This window comes from Prosopis cineraria, unplaced genomic scaffold (genome assembly GCF_029017545.1).
Source record: "Prosopis cineraria cultivar Desert tree isolate PC_DT_omini unplaced genomic scaffold, ASM2901754v1 PC1, whole genome shotgun sequence".
NCBI classification, from domain to species: Eukaryota; Viridiplantae; Streptophyta; class Magnoliopsida; order Fabales; family Fabaceae; genus Prosopis; species Prosopis cineraria.
Genome location: NW_026555332.1, coordinates 34,269,041 through 34,282,191, shown reverse-complemented (window position 1 = coordinate 34,282,191; position 13,151 = coordinate 34,269,041). Strand labels below are relative to the sequence as shown.

Here is a 13,151-nt window from a genome sequence, read left to right as displayed (position 1 = left end):
TAACCACATAAATTTTGTTGATAATCATTTTAAATAATTTTAAATTTTTAATAAATACTAATAGCTGTTACGATACAAGGTAGTTACAAAAATTTTATATATGAACAATTTAACTAACCTTCAATTGTTATCCACCTCATTTTTGCTGAGGACTTAAAAGCATTCAGCGGCATGGCATTACGATGTTTGGCGAACACGGGAATGAACTGCCTTTGATGAACGACGTTGCATGGGGCTTATAGTTTGCATTGCAGCTTCAAGAAGGCACAGAGGAAGGGTTTGATGTGGCTGAGATTGAAGCAAAGAGCGAGGAAAGAACTGTGCTGAGAAAAGCGACAAATGTGGAAAAGAGTAAAGTAGGGTTCACGAGCAGTGTCGAATCAAAAGCCAGCAAGTTGACTACTTTTGTCAGTGAAGATCAATCTTTAGTTTCTGGGTCAATCTTCTCCGAGCCGGATCATCCAACAGTTATATGAAGAGCAACCTTCACTAATAACAGATAAGATTGTATAACAGTTAACTTGTGTTTTTGTTCATTTTCATATAATGACGACGTTGATCAGTCTTTAGTTTTGGGCCAATCTTCTACCAGCCGTTTTGCACTATTAACTTGTTTCTTTCCTCTTTTTTTTTCTTTTTTAAAAATTAATCATTTAAATTCTGTAATTTTGATCAAATTATAACTCAATTTTAAATTTTATTTTATTATAACTCAATTTTATAGTTTTAATTTAATTGTAACTTAGTTCATAAACTTTGCCACTTGAAATTTAATCCTTATAATTTCAATCATTTAAATATTAATATTTATAATTTAAAAATTAAAATTATAAAGATAAAAAATATTTTAAACTTTTGATATCTATAAAGATTAAAAAGGTTTAATAATTTAAAATATTAGATTTAACATATTTTTAATTTTTCTAATTTTATTGCTACAATTATAAACATTATAAGTTCAAAATATTATAATTTTAATATTTCAATCTTTAAATATTATAAATATTAAACTTTCAAAATTTTTTAATCTTTATAATTTTATTTTTGAACTATAGGAATCAATATTTAAATGATTAAAACTATAAGGATTGAATTATAAGAGATAAATTTTAAAAATTGAGTTACAATTAAATTAAAAGTATGAAGACTAAATTACAATGAGTCAAAATTAAAGATTTAAGTCACAATTAGCTCAAAATTATAAGAATTAAATAATTAATTTTTTTAAATCACAAGGTTATTATTATAATAATAAATACATACTATAAAATTATTATTTTAATATTTAATAAATAAATAAATTTGACTTGTTAAAATTTAACTTGAACAATTCATATATAAATTTTAGTTTGCATAGTTCAAAACTATGTTGAAAAAAATTAGAAATGTAACTAAATTTTTATTTCATTAATTTTGCATAGTTGTCCATAAGGTAATATCATTCAAAATATAATCAGATATTTAATATAGGCATTTCTCTTAACAAGAATTCAAAGGTTGATTCGTTATATTGTAAAAAATTATCTCATTTTACTAGACTCAATATTTAACACCTATTTTAAACTCTTCATGTTATTTTTTTAAGTAAATTTTTAAATTATTCATACTAAAATTATTATTTGAACTATTCAAGTCAAAGTTTAATGAGTTAAATTTATTTATTTATTTATTAAATATTAAATAATAATTTTATAATATTTATTTATTATTATAATAATAACCTTGTGATTTTTTGGGGGGGGGGACAAATCAAGATTGCAAAATGTTGGTGTTTTGGCGCTGAGCACCAACACAGAATCCGTCGTTCGTATTTTATCTGTTGCACGTTTAGACTTTTCTTTGCTCTCTCTCTCTCTCTCTCTCTCTCTCTCTCTCTCTCTCTCTCTCTCTCTCTCTCTCTCTCTCTATATATATATGAGGAAAAGAAAAACAAATTATACAACATTTTGCAATTTATTTTTATGCTAAAAATATGCAAATTGAAAATTAATTAATGAATGAAATAAAATACGAATAATTACAAAAGTCTTCAAAGTGTAATTTATAACTCCAATTCAATAATGGGAAAGTTAATTTGCTAATTTTTAATTTTCATTCAATTTTAAATCAGGTTCCTGTAATCTTAATGAGCCCCTCATACTTCATTCTGCTATGGCAGCTCATCACTATGCTTTTGAAGAAGCAACTGAGCCTCTTCGTCTAAAATCAGCTTGGGTGGCTAACAGCAACTAATTAATGTGAGTGATGTTCTTTCTCCATCTAATTATGTGTGTGTCTATCATTCATTATGTGTGTGTACCATTTATGAAACGTAAGATTTGTCGTATTATATAAAGTTTTGGCTCTATTTACCTCTGTTTTTTAAAATAAAAACAGAGGTGGAATGCCATCTTCTTGATTTCAAGAAGCTATTGTTCTTTAGCTCCGGCAAACATGAGTGAAAGTTGATGAGTAGTGATAATTTTTTCAAACACTATAGTAGAGCTTATGGCTTTGCATACTGATTTAAGCCTCCACAAACAGAGGAATTTGCAAATTTCAAGTATACACAGATTTCCTTTAAGCCATCAACTTAATACGGAGAGGCCCAACACACCCTTTTGCTGAAGAAATCCGCCAACTTATCGTCTTACCTTATTCCTACAAAAGATAAGCAGTAACGATGAAGATTCAGATAAGAGAAATAGTAGGAAAAGAAAAATCTTGCCACATTAGCTGTTAATTAACTTTCATTATTATGCCACATACACGTGTTAAGTATTTATATTTAACGGTGAGGATTAACTCAAACTTTTCAAATTATTATGGGGATTGATTTAACAATTTTTTAAATGATAAGGACTTATTTAAAAGGCATGGTGAATTTTAAAGATCAAGGGATTAATTTTTCCAAAAATATGACAAGAGCATTAAGTGTTGAATTACAAAATCTTTTCAAAGTATTTACAGAGTATTTATAAATTGAAAAATTCTTAAATAGATTGGATATATTATATTATTTGTAGTCTATTTAATTAAAAGATAATATTTAAATTTTGATATTAATGATAATAGAAAGAGAAAAGTTAAGAAATTAAATAAAAATTATATTATAAGAATAAAATCAATCAAAATAGTATCACATAAAATTTTATTTAAATGATTTGGAGTATTTTAATTAGATAAACCACAGATGATATGGTGGACCCGATCTGTTTAAGAATTTTTTCATACTATTAGAAGATAAAAGAAAGTCTCGTATCCAAAGATTAGAAGACAAATCATAAATATATAAACTTAGGAAGTATTTAACCAAATGGCTTAAGCTATTTTGGCAGAGTATACTATCTTTAAACATGCTTAAGATTAGAATTCTAATATAATATCATGAGCCATTTGATCGAAAACAAAAAATGAGGAAAAAAGGAAAAAATATGAAATATGTAACATCCTAGATTTTTAAACTCAATTAATTAGGATTAATAACAGTAATTAGTGAATTGATGAGATGTGTGGCCAAAGATGTCTAATAAGTGTATCTAACTTTGATTTCAGCCCTAAACGCGGATCTGAAGTATGATCAAACCACCTAGGCATCAAAAGCATAGAAAGAGTGAAGAAAAGTCCTCTATGCCACATATTGTGGCATGAGGAACATCTGCGATGGCGCATAGTGGTAATCAGCATAAACTGGGCCTCTTTGTACAATGCATCACAGCGGGAAGTTGAGTGTGTTGCGACGCATGGCCAAAAATTTGTATTAATCAGTTCTTGTCTGTGCATAAAATCAAAAGAAAAGAGAGTTAGAAAATAAAGAACACGAAATTGGCTCTACTACGACACAACATTGAAGCCCATTGAAGATATTTAGAGGCTTCCCAATATACAAAGTGAGTACATAGTGCTTCTTTCTTTCTTTCTCTTCCATTTTTGTGAAGAGTTAAGTTACAGTTTGATTGTTAATGGTAATTTTTGTCCATATGAGCTATAGGTCCAAACCTATTGATTAAAATAGATATAACTAGAGTAGTTTAGAGTATTTAAACCCTATATTAATGATTTTGGGAGTGGTTGGTTCATGAAAGCCATTAACATCCAAATTTAGTAAAAAATGAGGTTGTTAGGAGTGTTTGTGGGCCATTAATGATGGTTTAATGGCTCATTAATGACAATGTAGGTCATTGAAACTTAGTTAACCTATTGGGCATAATGAATCCTTAGATATTTCACTAATGAGTTATAGACTCTATGGGAGCAATCGCTACAGCTAAGTCGTTATAAAAGGAGGAATAAATCACATAAAAAAAAAAAAGATGAACAACAACAAGACCTACCTAAATATTGAAGTTTTTCTCATCTATAGTTTTTAGATTCATCAAATAGTTTTACTTGTAGCTTTACTTTCATCTTTAGATTTGTAACCTTTTATGTTTTGTAATTTTTTAACATTAATCAAACACTTATCATTTCAACTTTTTTATATCTTTTACACCTGGATAAACTATGTTAAAAGAATTCGAGAACCCTTTGTTATCAATTGAGACTTAACATCTCTAGCATGCTTGATAATTTTAATGTTTCTGAAAAACAGAATAAGTTTATATTTTTCAAGCTTCTATTGATCTTAAAAATAGGTTTACATCTACAATTTTAAAAGAAACATTTTCACTTACCCAAACTTATTTCTATTTTTCAAGGAATAAAATTGAAAACCATTCCTTAAATTCTTGTCTTCTTGGACTCAGCGTCCGCATCCCTCCTTCCACGTTCCTCCCACCTTTTATTAAATATAGATTGTTCACATTAAATATTATAATTATAATTATAATTTTATATTTATTAAAATAAAAAAATTATACTTTTTTTCATTTAACTCTAATTAGAAATCTAGAAAATTTAGATTTAATATGAATGATTTGAATTTAATATTAAATTTTGTTTATAATTTTTATAATTGATTATTTAGATATACTTGGATAGTTCAAATTAAAAATTTTTAACTTATAATTTTTTTAAAAAAATATTTTCTAAAAAGTGCATATTAGAATATTATCTTTATTTTTAATATTGTATAATCAAAATAAAATTTATAAAAATTATAAAAAATTAGTATTAAACTTGTACTATCCAAAGTGAATTTGCATAGTCAATTTATAAAATTATAAAAAATTTTAACATTAAATTTAGACCATCAATATTTAATCTGGGCTGTCTAAATTAGTAATATCCCAAATTTTTAATTTTTTAATAATTTAATAAATTTAAAAATAAAATTAAAAATTAAAAACTTTAAATCTGGATATCCAAACGTACAGAGGAGAGTGGGAGGAGGGCCATTCAGCGGCGGAAAGCCAACTCCCCTAACCTTCCCATCTCGTCCCAAAGTTGGCTTAATATAATGTCTCTTTCTCTGTGACACCTCTTGAATGAAAGATGACATGCTCCAATGTGTCCACAGCCACAGAAAAATGGGAAGAAGTTGAGACAAGCCTTGACATGGATTCATAGACAACAAAACACAAATGCACAAGATTTTGCTTCCACCGATCCAAGACAATTCACAAAATACTACAGAAAATGAGGGACAGGCACTGGTGAATCTCAATTAGTCAGCCAAAACCAAACCTGATTTCTGTAGCACAGCAAAATTATCAAGCAAAACTATGTAGCTCATTGGACTAAGCTAGAGTTTTCAATTTTCAAGTGCAGCCTAAAATTCAGTGTCAAAGCAAGAAACCAGGATCTTGGAAACCATGGATCTGGCAAAAGGAATGTAGCTCAAGCTATACCTGTCAATCGCAATGTCAGAAAAGGAAGCATTAATAGTGATTATAACTGGAAAATCTCAGCATATGCTTAAGAATAAAAATGCTGGATTTTCGTGAGGCAGTTAATTTATTTAATCAGTGCAATTGACCCACTCCTAAGACTCATGCTAATGAAACATTCAATTTAAGACAAATAAATGTGACTTTTAAGCAATGTGTTCAAACCACAGATAATGGAAATGTTAATAAGTGTTACGTGCAGGGAATTTTGAAACACTGACATACCAAACTAGGGCTCCAAACTCCAAAATAATGGCCAGAAGTGTCAGTAGCTTGTTATGAGCCTGGTCAACACGTTAAGTACTCAGCAATTAACGGTAAATGATATATTAAAAAACGGGAAACAAATAGAGAATATTGCTACGCGGCCGCTTACATAAAGTGCACAAATCAAAGCAATTATAATGCTTGCCAGGAATACTGCTGTTGCATAAATACGAACAGGATCAAGCATCATTGTCAATTGTCGTTTAGGACCAATGAGGAATGCTGTGCTGCGATGAAATAAAATAAATTACTTAGGATTTTTTTTTCTTTTTCCCCAGTACACTGCTTGGGATTAGAAAAAAGCAGAACACCATAATTTTTGAGACACAAGTCATTTGGTCAATTTTAAGAAGGTAAGCTTCTAGTGAGGAAAATGAAAAAATAACATTTGGCAAACAGTATAATCCCAAAGAACTTAATTTTCACAAAAGAAGACAAGTTGACATGAGCTCAGACAAATCCTTAGGTAGCATAGCACCTCCTCCGATAAATTTTCACTCTACCATGTCCCTAATTTTTTTTTTTTTTTGGATAAATCTACTACCATGTCTCTGTTTACTGATCAATCTACTTAGAGCACAACTCAATGTACAATAACAAAATTGAAGAATAAAAGCCAGAAATTATACACATGAAGTTCACATAATGTTTGAAAACCTTAGAAGAAAAGGAGAGAGTATATCATTTTATATCTATTTTTTTTTTGGCCAGATATCATTTTTTATCAAAGTGAACAAATTAAAAAGATATGAATTAATTAATGCGCTTCAATTCTCCTAGCTGAAATTAGGACAAAGTGGGAAAAATCTCTCTCCCTTTCTTCACACCTTTTATCATCGCTATTATCATTTCTCCAACAATATAAAATCTCATGACTTCAAAAGGAGAGAACTAGGGAAAATCTATAGCCATCCACATTTCCAATCTTGATCATTCAAGCAGCAAGCTACTGGGGAGTAGGATGAGGGTGAACAGAAGAATCAAAAGCAGTGCATACCTTCCAAGTGAAAGCAAATTACCAAGAGTGAATGTTATCCCAAACTTGACTGGATTGAGGAAAACAAGCATTGACTGTGAGATGGAAAAAATAGTATTAGTAACTCTTAACATACTTTACATTCAGGTTGAAACAGCAGCTTTCATAGGTCCAGATTTTGAGAAATTTAATGAAATAAGTTGCATTACCATGAGAGTTAAATGTCAAATATGGGAATCCATTTATGTGATTTTTTTTTTCCCATCAGTATTTCATCATAAATAAGCAATTAACAAATATGAATTAGAATTAAAATTTAAGAGGATAAAGATTACTTTTTGTGCCTGTATATAACAGTCACTTTGTCCAGTATAGAGAAAATAATTATTGGAGTTAGTACAAGTCAGATCTCACAAATAAGTTTTGATTGTGAGCAGAAAGAGCATTTCAGAAATCAATATTGAATATAAAAGATAAAAACTCAAACAAGTTGCACTATTCATAAACCATAAACAGGGCAACTCATTTATCATTAATCATACTTCGTGTCAGGACCCACATCTAGTTAGAGTACATAGTGGCTCCAGGTTCTATAAAATGACACTCAAAATTTGGAGATCGCGGAGATAATTACAAGCTTTAGACTTTCTGAACGTAAATTTGATAGATAAGTTAAAAATGGAGAAACGAAAAGCCCTATCATGACACTGAACCTGCTATTGTAGTTTGGAATTATCCTCCAATTTATGATGTTTTTCTACATGGAACACATTTCAAAACCAATAAACTCAAGGACAATTTCCTTGAGTTTTGATGATCAGTTATCTTCCTATGTGGAGGAAAACTTAAGTGTGAGAGAAAGTAAATCATTTATAGTTACATATAGGATATTTTACCCTTTCACACGTCCATCAATTAGAGTATTATTTATGTCCATGAAAGATCCTGATGTGTAAAAACGAGGAATGAAATTTTAGTATTGAATATTATTCTGATTTCCAAGGATTGAATTTGGGCAATTACAAAAAAGTCTGTCGTATTAGAGAGTACGAAAGGAAGGATTCTCCAACTAAAAATACAATAATCGACCTCAGAGATAAATAAAGCTTGGTCTACCAGTTCCCCCCATTGCACACACAAGCGTAATGCGTACGTAAAAGCATCGGGTAAACTTACCAATAGTGTGCAAGTTAAACCAGCAACAAAGCATATGACGAAACCATGCAATCTCTGTTTGGTAAAAAAGACATGATTAGTGAAACTGGGAAAAACGTTCTTCTGATGGAAATTTGTTGAATGAATCAAACAAATATTTTAAATTTAGGATGATAAACGAAATATGCGTACTGAAATAAACTTGAGGATGTTGATGTACAGTGTAAAATCCAAGATTAAGGGGCAAGCAACAAGGAAAGATCAGATGAAAAAAATAACAGCTAAAACCAATAGAGTCAATCAACTACTTGAGTGGATTCCATGGCAAAGGATCATGCACATTTGAAAAAAAAAATAATTGGAAAAAAGAAATTAAAAAAAAAAATCAGCTCCATTCCAAGACATCTCCCAACATTAACAATATAGATCATGTAACGCGTTGGTTCTATTATGTAGCTTCTAAGTTCTAATCGACCAATTAAATTACCAGAATATAATAAGAGGTCATGGAATGACAAAATATCACAACCCTTCAGAACAACCTATTTAGAGAAGAAGAAAATATGGTATATTTGAAGGTAGATATCCACTGTGTCTAGACTGTACCCACAGCAGCCCAAAAACATGGTTGCTTTTAAGACACTACCAGTTGCTGCTTAGATTTAAACTCAAGAGGACCAAACAAGTTGAAGTTTGCCATAACACAGTTAGCACATGAACCTCTAGAGTCTGATTTATTTATTTTTCAACTTTTCTTTCTTTATAGAGATTAATTGTAAACTTGAGTTATGGAGGAGGTCATTGGAGCTGAGATCGAATATTCATTGCAATTCTAATAAGAGATCAGTCAGTAGAAATTTGAAAGTGAGATTGAAAAATTAAATTATACTTCAAGTAGAAAAGTTAAGATATTTGGAAGCTAGCATTCAATATGATGAGAAAATTGATGGAAATATTGTACATAAGATACAAGTTAGGTGGTTTAATTAAAGAAAAGCTAAAGGAGTTATGTGTGATTGAAACGTACTTCATAAACTTAAAGGAAAGTTTTATCGAACTATTATAAGACCAGTTATATTATATGGTAGTAAATATTGGGTTCTAAAAGGACAATAGGAGCATAAAGTTGGAGGAGCAAATATGAGAATATTGAAATGGATGTGTGGGCATATGCAAAAATATAAAATCCTAAATGAGCATATATGAAAAAAATATAGGCGTGGTATCTATTAAGGGAAAAATGGTAAAAAATCGGTTGAGATGATTTGGACATATACAGAGAAAGCCATGGGAGTACCAATGAGGAAAATGGAACAGATAATCGTGAGTCCTATAAAGAAGGGTAGAGGAAGACTAAAGAGAACACTTATGAAAGTTGTTGAATGAAACCTCTTAGTTAACAACATTCCCAAAAACTTGGTTGATAATAGAGCATAATAGCGTTGTGTAATTCATGTAGCCAAACCCATCTAGTGGGATAAAACTTCTTCTTGTTGTTTCTTTATGCAAGTTAGAACTTTGAATCGAAGTGAATAACTCAATATAATACCCACCAAACCTAACATACAGCCCCAATGATGACAAAGGAAATTCTTAGAAACCAATTTGAAAAAAGAGAGCAAAATAAACTATGTAGTACTTATGTACATTATTTCAAAACATATCACAGCTCAATAAAAGAGAAAAGTCATCACATAATATTTTAATTAAACAGGGTACCCCCCCCCCCAAAACCCCACCACACACACACATCCACATTTTAGGGGGAAAGATTTGGAGGAGTTTCCAGGCCTCTCAATCCATCTCCATCCTACATTTAAAATCTTTCCAAACAGACTATTTGTTTCTTACTTCCACTCCATCCTACCTTTAAAATGTTTCCAAACAGACTATTTGTTTCTTACTTCCACTCCACTCCGTCCCCTTTATCCCATTGGCCCTAACCTGTCTCAAATATTTAATTTTCTCACTTCAAAAACTAGGGATCCTTTAGGGGGCATTTAATCACTGTCATTTTTTAAAATATAAATATTATTTCTTTGTCACTCAAATCTAATTAATCATCTCAAGGAGCTTATTTTTAATTTGTCTCTTCTATGCATATTAACAATCCATTTTGTTGAAAATACAACAGCCTTTTGTTAATTAAGTTAATGAATAAAAATTAGCTGCATGTTTTCTTTCTCTATTTTTAATAAATGATAGAGCACAATGGCGTCTTGCAATCCATGTAGCCGACCCCACTTAGTGGGATAAAGGCTTGTTGTTGTTGTTTGTTGTTTTCTTTCTCTATTTGCACATCAAAGGCCATATTGCAATAATCAGTAGGCAATTATGATTTTATCTTCCAACAAGATTCATTTCTATTCTTTAATGCACCTGACCCAAACAGATTCAAGAAAATATTGATTCTCAGAAACTATTTAATATGGAACTAGCATGTTAACCAACATTTTCTGAGTGTAGCTGGACTTACATAGTTACACATCAACATTCTTCTATAACATAAATTCATTTTAAGGAACTATCTCTCAGTCACCAGTAGTTAGCTCAGTAAGACAGTTCACAGCCATTCCTAGACTCGTAAAAAGAAGATGATTATCCACTTCATCCAATTCCTGTCACTTTTCCACAAACATTTCTACAGCATTCAAATCAATCCCGGAAGCTTTCCTTCTCGTTTAGGGCATACAACTATTATTTAAATCTGAATGCCAGAGGGTACGGATCCCCATGTGAGATCCAAAGCCAAAACCTTTAGCTTGCTCAAGCAGCAAATTTTTTTAGGTCCACTCAGGTCAAGAATCTATTATCTAACCCCCAGCTCAATGCTGCAGACACTGGCCGAGCAAAAATATCCAAAATTTTGGGCTCACTAAGTTAATTAAGTTGAAAGCTAAATTGTCCAAACATAACTACTGCGGATCAGATATCAAGTTCAAGTGGTTTTCAATCCGAGTTTTCAGTAAAGCATACGTCCAACTGAGCCAACTGAATGGTCACACTAATTTTGAATAAAATGTTCCCGCATCCACCATCGAATTTACGACAAGAACAAAAAGCATGTAAACTAATTGAAACGCAGTAAGAAGTAATAGATGCATTTCTTCTCCTTGCAACATCTTCTCCCTCACCAAAAAAAACTATATAGTTGATCGAAATTGAAACCCAAAACCCAAAAAATAAAAAAAACAAAAAAAAAAACCTGTTCGGTGGACAAAGTGCAGTTTCGGTTGAATTCATCCATGAAGGCGAATGAATTGCCCTCCTCTAATGCTGGAGCTCGCTGTTCGTCATCTTCCACATCCATTCCCACCACTAACTTGACTTTCTCGATGGCCTTCTGCATCTTCTCCATTGTTTTCTCACACTTTCTCGGGAAATTGGAGAACCAGTGGATCTGTAGGAATTACGGTAACAAAAATTGCTTCAAATTTCAGGAACAATTTGGATTTGGACAACGTCCCAACTTCACTGTGAGTCTGAACAAACGCAATAGAATGGTGACAGGTCCTTGTATATCTGCTAATTGTTAATCCTTCCTTCAGTTTTAAGCTTGAGTCTGCATCCTTTTCAGACGATTCGGTCCCCAATAAAATTAAATTAAATTAAAAACCGTGAGATACTGAGATGTAAAATAAAGTTTATTTTAAAATTTTAAATTCAACTTCGAAATAAATAAAAAAAAATGTGATAAGTAATATTCATAATTTTTTTTCTCACAATCTTTCATTGTAGAAATGAATATATAAATATATATATATATATATATAGGAATTCTTAGGATAAAAAAAAATATTTAAAGGTTCCCGACATTTATCATTTGGTGAAGGGTTTAAAACTTTTATTGAAACATTTCAAAGCTATATTCTATTTCCTTAAAAGGATTGTAACTTAATCTTTCATATTTTACTAAAAATATTCTAGATTTTCTATATTTTTTTAAAAGAAAAAATCTTTTTTCAGATTGAAATGGAAATAGTATTCATATATAGCAAAAGAATAAAATTTTCACATCTTGCTTTGAAACATATATGAGCATGAAATAGGGATTAAATGAAATAAAATTAACTGGGTGGTAGAGTCATAAAAAATTCTTTTTTCTTATTTTCTTCCATATTTTTAATTTTAGCTCCATGACACAATATGATGATGTGGAATACGAAAACATGAAAGAATTGAAATTTTAAATTAAAACATTTTAGTAATTTTGGAAGGTATGACTGGGAGTAGTAATTTTAAAAGTACAAGTGATAACTTTGAAATCTCAATTTTTTAATATTTTAAAAAAGATTAATACTCACCCCAATCGTTTTTGTTGTGCACTTTTTAAAAGTAATTTTTAATTTAAAATATAGAATACTTTATAATAATTAAATTAATTTTTTTAATTTTATTCTTCTTGATTAACATGAATATTTTTAATGTAATTGTATCATTATTTAAAATTAATGATAAAAATAAAAGTATATATCATTTTCTATAATATCAAAAAAAATATTTTTTTAATATGCTTGAAACAATTAAAAATATTTTATAATAAAGACCAGATGTAGTAGCTTGTAAGAATTCTTAAATTCTTTATCCCAAAAAAAAAAAAAACCACACTAAATTATGATAATTGAAAATACTAATAAATTGAGCTTGTGTTGATTCACGTCAGGTCTAGGGAGTTTGTTGGTCCAATTGAACATCAACTCAACATTAATTTTTTTTTTTTTTTGAAGTTGTTTTTCTTTAAAAAGACTGACCCAATAAAATGTCCTGATATTTAATCAAGTCATGTTTTTTTAATAAAAAGTCACAGAAAAATCCATGCAAAATGATGACAAATTAAATCATGTTAGAATACAAAAAATTTCTATGCTCGTTGGGTGAAAAATCAAAGATCTTGATGTCTAAGTTATTATAAGAAAACTGATGTACAAGCCAATCAACATACTTAT

General features: G+C 30.0%; 1 protein-coding gene across 1 annotated transcript; it reads right to left on the bottom strand.

Annotated features, from left to right (window-relative positions):
- Positions 1-5,458: 5,458 nt before the first annotated feature.
- LOC129306735 (uncharacterized) lies at positions 5,459-11,755 on the bottom strand. Its single transcript, XM_054947467.1, has 6 exons — positions 11,411-11,755; positions 8,227-8,280; positions 7,072-7,145; positions 6,184-6,301; positions 6,033-6,091; positions 5,459-5,768 (listed from the first exon to the last, which is right to left on the bottom strand). Exons 1-6 carry the CDS (start codon positions 11,561-11,563, stop codon positions 5,690-5,692), a joined length of 537 nt encoding a protein of 178 aa, XP_054803442.1. The 5' UTR covers positions 11,564-11,755; the 3' UTR covers positions 5,459-5,689.
- Positions 11,756-13,151: the final 1,396 nt, after the last annotated feature.